Source organism: Sus scrofa, chromosome 4 (genome assembly GCF_054392235.1).
Source record: "Sus scrofa isolate SSC_HxYL_T2T_F1_AM1 chromosome 4, Sscrofa_HxYL_maternal_Yorkshire_Landrace_v2.0, whole genome shotgun sequence".
NCBI classification, from domain to species: domain Eukaryota; kingdom Metazoa; phylum Chordata; class Mammalia; order Artiodactyla; family Suidae; genus Sus; species Sus scrofa.
Window position 1 is genome coordinate 16,002,288 of NC_139386.1, and position 17,519 is coordinate 16,019,806.

At 46.2% G+C, this 17,519-nt stretch overlaps 1 protein-coding gene across 1 annotated transcript in view; it reads left to right on the forward strand.

Annotated features, from left to right (window-relative positions):
- FBXO32 (F-box protein 32) overlaps positions 1-11,470 on the forward strand; it is a 30,238-nt gene extending 18,768 nt beyond the window's left edge. The window contains 5 exon segments of the mRNA NM_001044588.1: positions 1,762-1,855; positions 2,708-2,892; positions 9,181-9,363; positions 10,380-10,523; positions 11,202-11,470. Of these exon segments, the coding sequence (NP_001038053.1) occupies positions 1,762-1,855; positions 2,708-2,892; positions 9,181-9,363; positions 10,380-10,523; positions 11,202-11,291 (696 nt within the window). The 3' untranslated portion in view covers positions 11,292-11,470.
- The last annotated feature ends 6,049 nt before the right edge of the window (positions 11,471-17,519 follow it).

Here is a 17,519-nt window from a genome sequence, read left to right on the forward strand (position 1 = left end):
GGTTCTCTAAATCCAGTTTACTAGGTCTAAGGCAAGTTCTCCCTTGGGAGCCTGGTGGGTTCTGGTGACTGTACGTTCATTTTATATTAACCTCTTTTGTTTGATGAACTCTGGGAAAGTATGAAGTGTGTTAAGAAGGATCCTGCTGAGCCCTCTCATTCCTGGTGGTAAAGTTCAGTCTCTTGAGCCTCACGCTGCTCATCTGTTAACTGGGCTGAACTACATGATCCCCTGTTCCAGTCTAAAGTTTCATTTTTCCAACAACAGAATTCCTTGATTTTTTTTTTTTAAATCTTGCCACACCTGTAAATAATTTTGCTTTTGAAGGGAAGAAATATTAAGAGTGTACCAACTTAAATTACGATCTGTATTTTTTTTCTTTTTTTCTGTTTTTTTTTTTTTTTGTTATTTGGCCATGCCCATGGTATGCAGAAGCTCCTGGGGCAGGGACCGAAACCACAACACAGCAGCGACCTAAGCTGCTGCAGTGACAACACCAAATCCTTTAACTTAACTGCTGGGTCACCAGGGAACTCCTTTATTTCTTTTTGTTTGGTGATAACATGAGTGGTGGAATGGGACATATTCCTTCGATAAGCCAACTAACCTTTATCGTCTACTTAATTTATGCCAGGCACTGTGTAAGGGCTTTATGTACATTTAAAGGTCTCATCAGAGCTCCCCAGTGGTCTAGAGGTTGGGATTAAAGTCTCACCAATCTTGGAGACTCTAAGCATTACAAGTACAGAAAAAGGAGTTCCCATCGTGGCTCAGTGGTTAACAAACCTGATAGTATCTATGAGGATGTGGGTTCAGTCCCTGGCCTCGCTCAGTGGGTTAAGGATCTGGCATTGCCGTGAGGTCACAGACACTGCTCAGATCCTGTGTTGCTGTGGCTGTGGCGTAGGCTGGCAGCTACAGCTCCAGTTGGACCCCCTAGCCCAAGAACCTCCATATGTCACGGGTGAAGCCCTAAAAAGACAAAAAAAAAAAAAAAAAAAAAAAAACCAAGTACAGATAAAGAACTGGGGCATCAAGAAATTCAGTGATTTGCCCAGAGTCACAGAGCTAATAAGTGGTCAAAGCAAGACTTGCATAGAGGCTAAGAGCTACAAGGATCCTAGCTTCTAAGTAGAAATATATATATATATATATATATATATATATATATATATATATATACACACACACACACACTATGCATCCCTGAATATCTCTCTTCCTGTTACTAGTTTCTTTCTATAGAAAGTTAAGTGCAATGAAAGAGTCTCATTAATAGACATTTTTACTGAACACTGTAAGAGCAGATATCAGGATAAGAATCAACATATCTTTGCTGAACTTGAGCTTTTAGGTGCTTTGAGAGCCAGTGGGGAGAAGTTCCAGTTGGGGTAGAATTCCCGCTGGGAGAGACCGTGTAGAACTCCAGCATTCGCAGGTCATAGGAGGTTTTGTTCCCTTTGGAGAACCTCAGCCTCCCTTGCTGAAGTAGGACAAGTAGAATGAATTAGCCTGGCTGAAGCCAAACTCTTTATATTTAAAAGAAAAAAGCCATTAAATATTCAGCCTGGTTCCTAGGTTTTGAATTACCCCCATTTGTCTTTCACTCGGAGCATCTGCTTTTTATTGCATTGTGGCCCTGCCTGCCATTTATCTCTCCCCGTCAGTCTCTATCGACGTGTCATGTGACTCAGAAGTGAAGATTAGAGGAGAAAAATATCTCTGTAGTCTAAGCCTGGCAACTTCTATTTTTATCCACAGCTGTTGGAACTGATAGCGAAGTCACAGCTCACATCCCTGAGTGGCATTGCCCAAAAGAACTTCATGAACATTTTGGAAAAAGTGGTACTGAAAGGTGAGCTCTCTCTCACACTCTCACCCCTTTTTATAGGCCTGGGGCTGGGCTGATGGATTTTCCAATGGCGTGGACATGTCATTAGATTTAAGGACGTATGAGGGGATGGAAACGAATGGCTCCAGATGCATTTCAAGGGTGCCAGAGTCCCGTTTGCAAAGGGGGACCACTCACTCAATGCTCACGATGATGGGCAAGGCCATCCCCCTCTGTCCTTGTCCTGGGATCCTCCATTTGCCCTGCCCTAAGCCTCTTAGGCTTCTTCAGTGCAGGCACATGTCCCAGCCTTGGCTACTGAAACTCTGGATCCCGAATTCCTAGAAAATTGAACAGTGTACCAGGCAGAATCAATTCACAGTCAATTAGAACTAGAAGGAACTTGACACCCCTGCCTCAACTGGGTCACTGTATGTACAGGACAAAGAGTGACTTCCCCACAGTCGCACAAAGAGTCAGCCAGACTGGATTAGAATCCAAGCTCCTAAACCCCCGTGCTTCTACCACTGATCCCTTAAAAGAGACAGCACTTCTCAGCCAAAAAAACAAAAAAAAACCCTGATTTCAGATCAGGTGAGCCACTGGTGCTGGTGAGACAATAAAAAGAGAAAGCGTCTTTGTAGAAGACAGGAGAGGAGGACAAAGAGGGACTGAGCTAATGGAAACTCTACCCAATAACCTCGAGTGCAGAAGCTCGGCCAAGTGTAAAACAAACACCAGTGAGAAAGAAAACCGTATCCCTAGTGGGCGTGCCCAGGTGACAGGAGCAGAAAAGAGAAGGAGAAAGAACCCCTTGTAACATATGGAGTGTTCTAGTATCCTAACTGTTACTACTTTTTTCCTTCCCCACTCGAGTGCTTGAAGACCAGCAAAACATCAGACTGATAAGGGAACTCCTCCAGACCCTCTACACGTCCCTGTGCACACTGGTCCAGAGAGTCGGCAAGTCCGTGCTGGTCGGGAACATTAACATGTGGGTGTATCGGATGGAGACGATTCTACACTGGCAGCAGCAGCTGAACAACATCCAGATCACCAGGGTAAGAGGAGCACCCAGCTGCCTCCTCGCAGGACCAGCTCTGGTGGGTTCCTCTGCTGAGAGGCCAGGCAGCCTCGCCAGGACGTCAAACCCGCTCTGGTGATGCAAGAGTCCCCATCTCATGCTTTCTACTGGGGCTGAGGACGGGCTGAGGGACTTGAAAGCGAGGGTGGGAAGAACGGCTTGACAGAGCAGGGTCAGGATATACGAACAAAGAAGGGACCTAGACAATGGAAACTCGACCCAATAACCTCGAGTGCGGCAGGCAGCTCGGCCAAGTGTAAAATGTGGTGGGAAAACTAGAAACTTGACCTTTGGGGCCGAGTGGGCTATCCCACCGAACGCTTTAGGGAGATCTGGAGATCTCTACCCATTTCCTCTGAAAGTATGAGTTTCTTTAAGCTTTACTGCCTTGAACACAGCAGAGCTGTGATGACAATGGCCTGGAGAATGGGTACCAGCCTTTTAAAACTCTAGTTCCAGGAGGTCACTGGTGGTACAGCGGGGTTAAGGATCCAGTGTTGTCACTGCAGGGGTTTGGGTCTCTGCTGTGGCATGGGTCCGATCCCTGGTCCAGGAACTTTCATATGCCATGGGAGCAGCCAAAAAAGAAACAGTAACTTTTTAATACATGAATAAATAAAACTCTAGTTCCAATTATTAATAATTTTGACAAAGGAAGCCTATGGGTAAAAACAGTAATCATAGAGATAGGAAAAGAGATGAACAGTTCACACTCAAAACAAACCAACCCCTAACCCCCCGACATTACCAGCTAAACTACTGTCAGTGGTTTCTTTTGGCTTTTAAAACATAAGTTGGTCCTCGACGCTTGTCCTCTTACCCGTGCACAGGAGGGCTAAAGCACACCAAAAACGTGAGAAAGATGCTGGCGTAATCTCTGAGGCTCCCTAATGGACAGACACACTTAGGCAGCTCACGTAGCACTCGGCTGACTTATCTAATCATGGACCACGGCTGTTTTAAGTGGTTCCGGGACCCAGGCTGATAAAGTTAGGGTCTGCCCCATCTCTTGAGAAAGAAGCATGAGAAAACTGCTTTGGCTTCTCTTAAACAATTATTTCACTACATGAAGTTTGCAAAGTGCGTGTCCTTGACTTTACCGTTATTAGCCTCTCCGTGCCTTAGGCTTTTTTAAACTCTGAAACAGAGGGAATAATTAGAAACCTCAGAGTTCTATGTGTTCCCAGCACCACAAAGGGTACAGCGTGCACACACACACACACACACACAGAGGCACCTGTGAGTATACACACACACATACATACACACACACACACACACACACACACACACCGTGATACCCAGCCAGTGATGTAAATAAGCAAGTCCCATTTGTCCCAAGGGCATCTTCTTTTCAGAAACTTGGGACACCCACTTAGATGGTCACACTTGCCCAGAACTTGCCTCGGGTCTATCTGTCCACTTCCCCAGGAGCCCCCTTGGCCCCATCTGCCCACGTACCTTGCCCCTCCATGGGCTTATGCCCCCAAAGTCCCCCTTAGTTGATCTACAGACTCTCTTGGGAGGTACCCATTGTAGTTGCTTACTACCCTTTGTGGAGTGAGGAGAGAGTGGGGATCAGAGAGGCCCAGTGACTTTCCCTAGTTAACACAGCAATCAGGGCCAGAGCTGAGGCCAGAACCCTGGGCTCCTTATTCCTAAAATGACCAAGCTTTTAACATCGGTTGTTTCTAAACTTTTCTTTCAATCCAGCTTTCTTCCCACTATTTATTCAATGATCCAGCTTTGTGCAAATCTTTTCAATCCAGTGAAATCCCATGCAGGACAGATCAAACACTGAAGTTCATCTCACAGTCCCCTCTGCTCACAGCAGCCCAGCCAGGCCAAGCTAGCGTGCACACTCTAAGCCCGGTTCTGCTTCGGGGCTTTTAGGCTCGCTGCCTCCCCGACCTCTCATCTGTGGAAGCCACTATCATCTATCATCTTCAGAGCCACTGTTATGACCTGAAAGTTTCTCCTATGTGTATTCCCTTTCCTGTCTCCATTCCCTGGCCTACACGCTCCACAAAGAAAGGGCATTACCATCTTGTTCCCTGCTCTACTCCTTGTCCCTGGCACAGAGCAGAAGGCAGGCAATACATCTTAGGTGCGTGAATGAATGACTGAAGAGCGTCTCCTCTCACCACCTGCCTGAGGAACTTGTTCAATGTTGAGAGGCACATGGTTGGCAAACACTGCCTGGTGTTAAAGAGGCAGATGACAGTTTCCCAAGGGCAGGATCTGGGGCGAGTTATTTAACTTCTCTGGGCCTCACTTTCCTCATCTGGAAAAGAGGAGCGATCAGGCCTACCTCATAGCCCTGGAGTGAGAGTTACAAGTCAGTGTATCCAAAGCCTCACAACAGGCGTGACACGTAGTGAAGTACTGTAAACGCATCAGCTCTCAGTATCATGCAGGGCTCACTCTGTGGCAGACACTCTTCTAAGTCCTCTAATGTATGAACTCACTCATCTAGTGCGTGGCTGTAAGCAGGAGGCATTACTATAGCGAATATTTCCTGGCACCAGAACTCAGTACTCCCATGCGCTGTCTCATCCCCGCCACTCAGCGACACTGGAAGGGATGCTTTTCCTCATTTTATAAAGTAGAAAAATCAGGCTGAGTGGTTAAGGATAATGTGGCCAGGCCTCCCCACCGGTAAGACGTGGGTTGAGCCCTAGGCCTGCGAGCAAAGGCTGCGCTCTGCCCGGCCACACCCTCCTCCCCACCCGCCTCGGCTCTGAGAGCAGCGCTGAGGACCCAGGGAGCCCCGAAGAGCTTTTCACACAAACGCCCAATTCTCAGAAGAAAGGAAGATCAAGAGAGAGGAAGAGAGAGAGAGATTTAATTACTTCAGTCTGGACTGTATTTTAAAATTTAACTTTTTAGCGGTTTGGACCAAAGAGAAGTACGTTATTACATGAAAATGTTAAGGTGACATTTACAGTAATTGCTCTCGATTTGCCAAAGTCCTATCAGTATCTTCCCAGCACATAATCTTGTTTTCCTTCAAAATATCCTATCTAATTCTGTGGAGCCAATTTTCATTGGCGAAAATAATTAATAAAGAATGAAGCAGGGAGTTCCTGTTGTGGTGCAGCAGAAAAGAATCCGACTAGGACCATGAGGTTGTAGGTTTGATCCCTGGCCTTGCTCAATGGGTTAAGGATCCAGTGTTGCCATGAGCTGTGGTGCAGGTTGCAGATGTGGCTTGGATCTGGCATTGCTGTGGCTGTGGTATAGGCTGGCAGCCACAGCTCAGATTCAGCCCTAGCCTGGGAAGCTCCATATGCCGCAGGGGCAGTCCTAAAAAGCAAAAAAAAAAAAAAGAATGAAGCAGGACAGGGAGAGAGTTTCCATCGTGGCTCAGCAGAAACAAATCTGACTAGCATCCACGATGACGCAGGTTCGATCCCTGGCCTCGCTCAGCAGGTTACAAGATCCGGTGTTGCCATAAGCTGTGGTGTAGGTCAGAGACACAGCTCAGATCTGGTGTTGCTGTGGCTGTGGTGTAGGCAGGCAGCTATAGCTCTGATTCGACCCCTAGCCTGGGAACTTCCATATGCCATAGGTGTGACCCTAAAAAGCAAAAAAAAAAAAAAAAGAATGAAGGGGGAAACTAATAGAACTGGCCTGTAGGGGGGAATCAAATAGAATCACAGTGTGCTCTGAGCAAGGCAGGGCTGGGAGGCATGGGAACAGGGGAATATAAAAAGATCTTACCTAAATTCTTTTTCTTCTGTATGTTTATATTCAAAAAGAAGAAGGCACACAAGCAGTTAACCACTTATCAGGAGTAAGGACTCAGTATGGGGTCTGGGCAAGGATTCTGGAAAAGTTCAGGTTTGAAAATTTGAGAGTGAATTCTGCCAAGTGGACTTTAATAGGAGCTCATGTAATAATTGGCCTGGGAGTTTTAACCAAAAAAGTAGATGCTTTGAAGTGCTGGAAACAAAAAGAAAATCTCATGGCAGTTTTATTGGCTCATATGATCAGCAGCGGATGATAAATGACAAATAGGTCTAGGGCCTTCTGCAGTCCGGCAAAGTCCTGAATTCTGCAAACAATTGAAAGTTCCACCCAGCAGCCTGAACAATATACACTGTCAAGTCAGACACTTCTGACGAGTTAGGAGGCTGAAGCTACTCCAAGTCTGAGATTGCTGGAGCTGGAGGGAATCTGCAGAGACTCCTAAACAAATTCATTCTGGACACAGGGAAACTGAGGCCCAGGTTTCCAGAGGGCACTTGGGATCCAGATCTGCTTGTCCATCCCACGTTCCTCCCAGGCACCTCCTATTCTTCTCCATCGTCCAGCTTCCCAAGGCGCCCTGCCACTGCCCACCTGCCCTCAGCACGCCTGTCCTGCTTTTCAGGGACAGGGGAGGGAACTGCTGAGATTCTGCATGCCCCTGGGGTCCTGTGGGTTCCAAGTGTGATGTGCCTCAGACAGAATTTAGTTCCCTAAAATTTAAAGTAGGGAACTCGGTACCCATTCCCAGAATATTTTCCCCTGAGCTCAGGCGAGGTTTCTTCATCCTGGTTGGGTTTTCTTGTTTTTTTTTTGTTTTGTTTCTTTTTTTTTGTGACCTCCAGAGATGATAGAGCACTGAGCTAAAAATGTCAGTACAAATTCAAGAGCTCACCCAGGACGAGCATGGGAAGGACAGAAAGCCACAGTCTCGAGTGACTTGTACTGACTTCTTATCCAGATGGCAGCAGCCAGCTGCTGTTTAAGAAACAGCAACAAATAGGATTGAGGACTTTCTGTACAGATTGTCCCCTTAGCACTTAGTGCTCATCCCCTTGATGGCATTTAACCTTTGTTCTAGAATGATCTGCTTGTGTCTCTGGGTCTCTCTTGCCCATTGCAGCAACTCCAGTGCCAGGCCCGTCGGCATGCAGAAGGTTTCCGTGCTGGGCTTGTCTGCAAGGGATACAGGCTTAGACTTGCTTTCAAGGATCTAAGTCTGGGTGGGATAACATGAGCTCATCAAAATTTAAACAATAGAGGGCTTAAACATAGACTTAAGGATAAAGTAGAATAAGCTTCTAGAGAAGCTCATGATTAATTGCCAACATGTTCTCCATTGATCACTGGTTTTCAAAATGTTCCATGGAGCCCTAGGTTTAAATAGAGATGCCTCAATGGATGATGCTTAGGCTGAAAGGTTCTTGACTAGCCATTCCCAAAGTGTGCATATGTGTACACGCACAAACACACACACCACTACACAGTCTTCTGTTGTTGCTGTTTTTACCTATTGAATGACTTTCATCATTCCACAAATATTCATTGAGTGTCTACTATATGCTAGCATGCTTCTAGAATCTTCTAGACATAGCAATGAAAAAGACAAAAATTTCTGCCTCCCTGGAGCTTATATTTAGCAGGAATGTTCTATTCCAGCTTTCTTTTGGAGATGGGTTGCATTACCTAACAAGAGGGGGTTGTTGCAAAAAGCTTCTGGAAGAGATCATAGGAATTCTAAGGAGGTGCAACAGCTAAGGCCTGAGGCTGCCACAAAGGCAGAAAAGGCCTTTCAGAGGAAGTGGGTTTGAAGTGGATCTGAGGAAGAGTCATAGGTGGATGGGCAGAGAGGCCTGCGGAGAGTGAAGGCCTTGTGGGCAGCCTGTTTGGGGCCCGGTGAAAAACCCTGCTTGGAGAGACTGCTGGTCACAAAAGGGGCAGGCAGTGAGAATGCTTTAAGGTCGAGAGTACTGTAATTGAACACAAGAATCCAACAGGCGCTATTAGGAGAATCTTTTAGAGTGAAAGTGTAAGCAGGTGAAGGATATTAAGAGGTACAAACCTCCAGTTGCAAAATAAATGAGCCCTGGGGATATAAAATACAGCATAAGGACTATGGTTAATAGCATGGTAATAACCTCATACGGGGACACGTTACTAGACTTATCGTGGCAATCATTTCATGATGTATGCAAATGTCAAATCACTATATGGGACACTTGAAACACAGTTTTGTACGTCAACAATATTTCCATCTTTTAAAAAGTGTAAAGCTTTGTGCAGTTTAGGAAACTGCTCCTGGCACCATCAGCTGGAGTCGCTCCAAACTGTTCTTTGTGCTCTCAGCCATGAGTTCTGTTTCTCCACTTAGGACAGAAAGCACTTCTGCTTTTGATCTCTGATCAGTGAACCAGCTTGAGGCTGGAGGACAGGGGACAGCTGCACCCTTGGAGGGTGGTGCCCGGTGGACCGCTGCTCTCTGTCCTGCAACTTAATGTAATCCTTCTCCCTGCAGCCTGCCTTCAAAGGCCTCACCTTCACCGACCTGCCTCTGTGTTTGCAACTGAACATCATGCAAAGGCTAAGTGATGGCCGGGACCTGGTCAGCCTGGGCCAGGTGGCCCCCGACCTGCACGTGCTCAGCGAGGACCGGCTCCTGTGGAAGAAACTCTGCCAGTACCACTTCTCCGAGCGGCAGGTCTGTGAGGCTTCCTTCTCTCCCTCTCCGTGCCCCCTACCCTTAAGCTTCCCTGGCATCCTTCTCAAACTCACCCTCCAGGGCTCCCTGGCTGGAAAACAGCAGTCAAGGAGTTTCTAAATATTACGTGTGAGATTTTTTTTTTAAATGTGGTTTCAATAGGGGGAGAAAACATATTTTTAACCATTTTACTACTTGCTCCAAAAAAAATTCACAAATTGTACTTTTTTTCTATAACAAAGTAACATATACTTCTATGACATTGTACAGCTCAAGAACTTTTACTGATGCCAATCTATTTTATGCTAATGACCAAGAAGGGTAGATATCATTATGCCCATTTTAATTTTTTTGGCCACACCTGCAGCATGGAGAACTTCCCAGGCCAGGGTCAAACGCATGCCATAGCAGTGACAGCACTGGATCCTTAACCCACTGGGCCACCAGGGAACTCCCTCATTAAGCCCACTTTAAACAGATAAAGGGACTAAGGTCACAAGTGGCTGAGTGACACATCCAAATTAGCGCAGTGCTCTTTAGGGAGGAAATTGACCTTGGATTTGAATTTGGGCCTTTCAACACCAGCTCTAGGCCTCTTTCCCCTTCTCCTGCTGCCTCAGATTTTTTTCCAACTTCTTTATATAGAAGTGTGAGTTCAACGAGTTCTGCTCACAAAGCTACTAATATTTAGATGTAAAATAGAGCCCCTGTGCCAAGCAGTCACTACATCTCCCTGGAAATAATCACTCAAGTCTATAGCAAAGAAAAGATTGCAGTTGTTTACTGAGATCACCTAAACTTTCAAGGACCTTCCAAATGCAGTTTCACAGAGGTCACCAGGAAGATGTCACTAGCCACCTGTTTCTTTTAAAGAAGCTATTGTTTCATTGGGTAAAGCTTGGGTACTACTTTATATCTTTACTACTCTCCCCGTAGCTACTGCCAGGGTAGAGATGAAAAAGCGGGGAAGGGGGCAGGAGCAGACCTTTTCAGAACTACTTTCATTTGTTATTTAGATCCGCAAGCGATTAATTTTGTCAGACAAAGGACAGCTGGATTGGAAGAAGATGTATTTTAAACTTGTGCGATGCTACCCTCGGAAAGAGCAATATGGAGACACCCTTCAGCTCTGCAGACACTGCCACATTCTTTCCTGGAAGGTACGTGTCTCGGAGGTGGCTGCCACACACCCCAGCCCAGCCCCTGAGAGCCAACAGCCCCAGCACTGCATCGCCAAGCGCTTTCCTGCTCTTCATTATGCAGCCCCCCCCCCCCCCGAAGGTGAAGCTAAAACTGATTCAGTCCCTGGGGAAAGAAACTTTCAAAGACCTTCATTTCCTTCACCCCCTAGTGTGTATTTTTTTCTTCAACCCACTCACCCCCAAACTCCCTCATCTCTTTGTGCACAGGTGTGCATCTGTGCATGCGCACACACAGACGGCTCTTTAGTTTTCCCATAATGCATGGCACTCTTTTTTTTCGCTTCAAGGCCACACCTGTGGCATATGGAAGTTCCCAGGCTAGGGGTCGAATCAGAGCTGCAGCTGCCAGCCTGCACCACAGCCCCAGCAACACCAGATCCAAGCCACATCTGCAACCTACACCGCAGCGCACAGCAATGCCAGATCCTTAACCCACTAAGCAGGGCCAGGGATCGAACCCACACCCTCTTGATCTTTGATACCAGTTGGGTTCATTACCGCTGAGCCCCAACGGGAATTCCTGCATGGCACTCTTCACAGAGGAGTGTTGTTTTGAGGTTGGGCCATCGCCTCCGGTGCTACAAGCCAGTGAGGTGCTGCTGAGAACACCCACCTAACCATAATGTTCTTTTCCAGGGCACCGATCACCCCTGCACAGCCAATAACCCAGAGAGCTGCTCCGTGTCGCTGTCACCCCAGGACTTTATCAACCTGTTCAAGTTCTGAATCCCGGCTCATGACCGCACCGCAGAAGGGTTTCCCTGCTGATTGGATGGCTGGGGATACAGAATTTGGATGCTTCATTTGTAAATAGCGTACATTTTAAACATTGGCTCGAAACTTCTGAGATAAGTCATTGAGAGGACACTGGCGGGGAATTTAAGCGTATGGACTTCTCGTTAGAATTGGTATGGAAAAGCAGGAATACTGTAAATAAACTGTTTTTTCCCTAAAGATTTGCCAGCAAGACTATGAGGTAGGAGTTCTATTTCATGGGTGAAAATGGAATTTTCTTGATGTTCACGGAAACGCCTTTACAGATCCCTAGAGATGTGGAAGAAGAGGGCAAAACTCGAACACAAGATAGGATGCTCTTTGTTTACAATGTGAAAATGTGTTGAGAAAAAAAAAAAAAAAAAAAACACAAACAAAAAACTACATCTGAGAAATCCCGGGGCTTTGGGGGTTTGATTTGGAGTTTGTTTTGAAAAAGCCAAGGAAGCACCACTCATCTTAAACCCGCACGGGTGTAGGGCCTTAGCACACAATGGTCTACCTCGGAAAGCTGCGACGCTCGCTCTGACAAAGTGCGCTGTCCAATAGGCAGTATCTGCTTTTCTTGTTTCTTCATCATCCACACCGTGATTTAAAACAGAAGGAGATATTGGAGGCAATCCTCGTCATGTTCAGACTTCCTTCTTAGGTGAACGGGGCACTCTGGAGTCGCCTCTCTTCTAGAACAAGCCCAAAGCCCGTATGCCTTTTCTCCTTTCATGGTGTAGCTCATTCGGGGCAACATAAGGCCAATTACGAACGGTCCCGGAGGAAATCCCGCCCCAGAAAAGATGGAACGAGTCACCCGATAGCTGTGAAGACTTTCTGATTCCTGTTTAACGTCTTGGCTTGCCCAGGTTTCCTGAGGTATCTTCATGGGATAAGCCTGTCTCTGGGGGCTGCTCGGAGCCAGAGTGCTGATAAAGGCCTAGGCATATCAGCGGCTGTTCCTCTCGGTGGCTGATGAGTTGAGGAGTTTTCTTTACATCAACATTTAGTCAACCCGAGCCAGGGCTTCTTGCAAAGATGATAAAGTCAAGCCTGGAGTTCCAGCCAGCTAGGAAACAGAGGTACTATGAGTTCATTCTAAATTCGCTCCACACCCCTGAGGAACCTGCTGGGCAAATACGGCAGGTAACTGTGTGGAAGAAGGAAATCTCAGGACCTGACGAGTCAATATTCCTGGAAGGGAGTGGGGAATGTTTTTGTTTTTTACTTTTTATAGAACTTTGCTTTTCTACAACAATGTACATATTTTTGCAATTGTATTTGCTTTCCTTTCCTTTTTTTTTTTTTTTTTAATAAAGTGGCCACCCTGCCTGACCTTGGCAAATAGGTGAAGCAGAAATAGGAATTCGGTTCACATTTATGTTGAGGAACAGTGATTCTCAGGGGTTGAATTTGGGGTGACTCGAAATGCAGAGAGATGGTTAAGAATGTGCAGAAACAAGCCAAGGGGCCAGCTCGTTAGGTCGGACCCTTCGTGCCCTTCTCTCAAAGCCCGACCCAAGTACCAGCACTTGGAAGAGAACTCAATCACGAGCTGATACTCCTCACTTGGCAAGGTCTGTGCCTGCACCAGGGTTTCTTAATATCTTTCTTCATCATCGCTTCGGAAGAAAAAAGTAAATATTAAAGAATAAGATCTTGGTGGGTAAGGTTGAGCTTTGGAAGGCCATAAACCCCCATAACATGTAATGGGGGTTTTTTGGCCCCCCCTTCCTCCGAGTTAAGGGCACTTTGAGAATGCAGGGTCCAGACTGTGGAATAAAAAGCTCATTCTTCCATAATTCAGGCAGGTTCTCTCAAAGGTCTCGGCTTCCTTAAAGATGTGAGAGGAGCTGGGTTGGTTGTTGCTGTGAGAGCTCTGGATCCTTTGGCATCTTCAGGTGTTCGTGGCGCTCCATATCTTTCCTCAGCTCATAACCTCTGCCCCTTGGTGCTTACCAAGCAGGTGGAGACTCCTCGGCACCTTCGGGTTTGCAGCCCCAGAAAGGTCACCTGCTTTGACTGCCAGCATGAAACCAGCGAACCAGTGTTTCTTGGACTGTCTGTGGTGCGCACGACTGCATAGCACGCCCCAGGCAGCAGCAGCATTGGTGCAAGGAGACCCCAACGCAAGGGACAGGATTACAGTTTTCTGAAATGTCTACCCCAATGGTGCCCCCCGTGCTCTCCCCATCTCCTTTGGCACAATTGGGGTGGTCCATGACAGGGTCAAGAACAAATTTTAAGGAAAAGAAGAAGAAACCAACATTCGTGGTTCCTTTTCACTGGAAGAGGAGAGTAAGGAAGGAAACGGCAGGTGGAGAGGGAGAGGGGGAGGAACAGAAGTGGCGTGACTTTGATGCTGTGGTTTGAGTGAGGGCCGACAAGTGGGTGTGAGCATCTGGGTTGGTGCCACGGGGGTGGCTGTGTTGCATGGCCAGAGCCTCACACATAAGTAAAGGGAGTCTAAAAGAAAATGCTCGTTCCCTGGGCACTGATCCGCTATAGAATCTCTCCTGGCAAATGGTCCCAGGACAATCTGACCTAAAAAACAAAAACAAAGAATCCCTGTCTCAGAACTGCTGGTTTAAAAGACAGAAGAGGGGCATGACCATGGAAAGTGCTGGAAGAGAGAGAATGCTGTACTCTCTTTGCTGTACCTACCTACCCCCACCCCAACTCTGTGAAGCAGAATCCAAGACTGATGTCGAACAGGAAAGTACCCTGGACTTCCAGAGAAGGAAAGAGTTGCATCCAGGGCGGTGGACGCCAGCCCATGGGGATGTTATGATCTGGTTCAGCTCAGACGCTCCTGAGCAATGCTCCTGGGGTTTCCTGAGAAGAAGGCACAGCATTTGAGGAAAAGCAAATACGTGACGCTTAGGAGAGCTGACTTGTTAAAGCAGGATCCAGACAGTTCAAACCAGGTGGCAGTTTCACTCAGCGCTGTTACTCGTAGCAGAAGGATCCGTCCCACGGGAGGACGGTGGCAGAAACCACAAGGTAAAAAGATCCCCAGTTTGGAGATCAAAAGGGTCAGCTGTGAGACCGCCTTTGTTGTGTGGTGATCCACTTTATATTGAAGTGGCTCAGAGATGTTTTAGATGGGCTGGGTTTACACTGCAAAACCATCAAAGCAAGAAAGGCCTTGGAGGAAGGTGACCACTGTGGGCGGCCTTACTGCCACGGTTCTTTATTCAAAAACTGTTTGTGAGCCTGCAATTAACTTGCAAGGCTCCTTGTTTCTGTTGTTTTATATGGAAGAACACCTTGGAATTTCCTATGTCTAAGCAAGGGGTGTGATTTACAAGAAGTTCAGTCATTTCAACGGTATATCATTCTTAGCGTTCAATACAATGTTTATCATAAAATATGCACCTGAGTTTATATTTTCTGCCAGGCCGTAGGGCAGTGTGTCTTGCTATGCAAACACTCTATTTTATGTGTGAATTTTTTTAACTGTAATTTTATGTGTGAATTTTTTTTAACTAAACTCTATCATCATTTTCTATGTTGACATCTGTTGTTTTTCGTGTTTTTTGGTTTTAATCTGTTTCCAACTCTCTGAGTCTGTGAACCATCCCTCTGACTGGATGCTGGCCTAAAATCCTATTAGTGTTTAAACAGACCTCAGAAACACCCTGAACCTCTAGGCGAGTGCAGAGATGGAGCTCTTTGATATATCCTGGGCCCTTGATGTCTTCAACAAACAAGGTCGTAATTCCTTTAAACGCAACATTTTCGGTGGAGGCTTTCTTCTCTGTTTTGTTAAAGAGAGTCAACCCTCCGAGCTTTTCCAAAGGAAGGAAACTCCTCCCCCAGACTTTAGCACTGGAAGGGAGGTTAGAGATGGTGGAGTCTGGCATGCCTTCTGCCTTTCAAGATGAGGTGGCGGGTCCAGAATATTCAGGGGACATGTGTCAGCCACCTCGTACTCAGCAGTAGACCTGAGCATAAACTTGGGACTTTCTAAGGCCTTGACTTTGTGCCCTCTGCCCCAGCACCTTTTGTTCTGGCTGGACACACTCGACACCTGACCTGATTCTTCTCAGGACCTTCGCTGAGGAAGGCTCAATCGTGCCCAGTGTTAGGTGTCTGGCTGTTAACTTTTCCCAACATTCTAAGTCCCTGATTCTTCCTGGAGAAGTTAAGGAGCCACTTAATGCTTTTACAGGCCTCTCACTCTGCTGTCAGTGTGGCACACTTGAGTACAGCCTGCTTGCCATAAAGTAAGCAGCATGTTTTGACAAATTCATTTTTCCCTGGGTGTTTAGATTTTAATTACAAAGAGGGCCCCGAGACATAATGGCTGAGCATCTGCTTTCTAGAAACTGAGGTTCTCATGGTAACCAAGCAGGTATTTCCTCTCCCCTTAGACTAAGAGGTACATGTAATCCAACCCTCCCATCTCCCTGTCCTCTGGTACCTGCTGTGAGATCCAGGGAGCTTCTACCCAGTGGAAGATCCCTCTCTGCTAATCCTCACAAGCAAAGGGGGGTTGTTCCAGGAGGCAGCAAGGAGCAAGGGGCCATGATATTCATGACTTTGTCTGCTAGACATTTTTCAAAGTATCCTTGAACTCAGCAAACAAAGCTTTCTGAGAGATCTCTCGAAACTCAGGCCCTGCTCCATTTGGCCAAAAACAGATGGCTGCTTCAGAACTCTGAACTTGTTGAGAGTCCATCTGCTACAACATTACTTCTGGAGTTTGAACATGGCTTTTTCTGTCTCTGAGTAGAGAAATGTTTGTCTAATTAACGATACAAAAGTCTGTTAAACAGAAGGCTCCAAGCGGTGCTCTTACACTTGAGAACTCTTGGCGCCATCTTTACTCTACCAAGTGCCAATCACCCTGGTGAAAGGGGGTGTATATTAAAGTCCATATCCTAGGCTTAGACGCATTAATGTAGTTTTTTTTTAATGAAAAATACTATAGGGGGTTGAACATTGTAACTAAAAGTATACGGTTAGACCAATTACATGCAAAGGTGTTTATTTAATACTGTGTGAGCTGAGTCCTTCTGTATAAATTATTTGCACCCTTTTCTTGCATGAGGAACTGACTTTTTTATAGCTGTTTGTACCAGACGGTGGCATATTTTTGTAAAAATTTTTTGACACTGAATTGCAATAAATGTTTTTCCAACAACACACACTGGTGTGTCTTTGATGCGTGTCAATTCAAGGTTTTTTTTTTTAATCGAACTAAGTATGTTTATCTTTTGCTGAGTGACATTTATATTCCTTCTCTCAGAAGCTTATCATTGTTGTAAAATTTTCTAGGAATCCATAGAGAACTAAACTTGCTGCCGATTACCAACCTGAATCAGAAATACAGCATTATCCTTAAATGGGCTATTTCCACTAACTGTTCATATAAGAGAATGATTAGGAAATAAGGAACTTTAAAGTCAATATCAATTTACTCATCAACAGACATTTAGTGAATGGCTACTATACGCGAGACTCTGTGCAAGGCACTGGGCACAGGATGATGAATAAGACAGATGGGGTCCCTGCACCTTAATGGAATTGAGATTATAGAGAGAAAGAAAAAAAAAAGTAGGGGACAAATTTAAGTTGTAGTAAGTGCTAAGAAGGGAACAGACATAGGACTGAGCTACATAACAACAAGGTGGGGCAGGGGGCTCTCTGAAGAAGATGTTGAAAAATGAGAAGGAGCCGGCCTCAGAAGATGAGAGCACGGGCATTTCAGAAAGAGGAAACGGAAGTTCCCATCGTGGCTCAGTGGTTAACAAACCTGACTAGCATACATGAGGACATGGGTTCAAGCCCTGGTCTCGCTCAGTGGGTTGAGGATCCTGTGTTGCCGTGAGCTGTGGTGTAGGTCGCAGACGCAGCTCAGATCCTGCATTGCTGAGGCTGTGGTATAGGCCAGTGGCTACAGCTCCAAATGGACCCCTAGCCTGGGAACCTCCACATGCCACGAGCATGGCCCTAAAAAGACAAATGAAAGAAAGAGAGAGAGAGAGAGAGAGAGAGAGAGAGAGAGAGAGAGAGAGAGAGAGAGAAAGAAAGAAAGAAAGAGAGAAAAAGAAAAAAGAAAGGAAGAAAGAGGAAAGGCCTTGTGCAAGGTTCAGATCAGGGCCCTGTCACTTACTTGCAGGGTAACTTTGTCACCTTACTTGACTCTTCTCTGTCTCAATTCCCTCGACTCTGTTGATAATATAT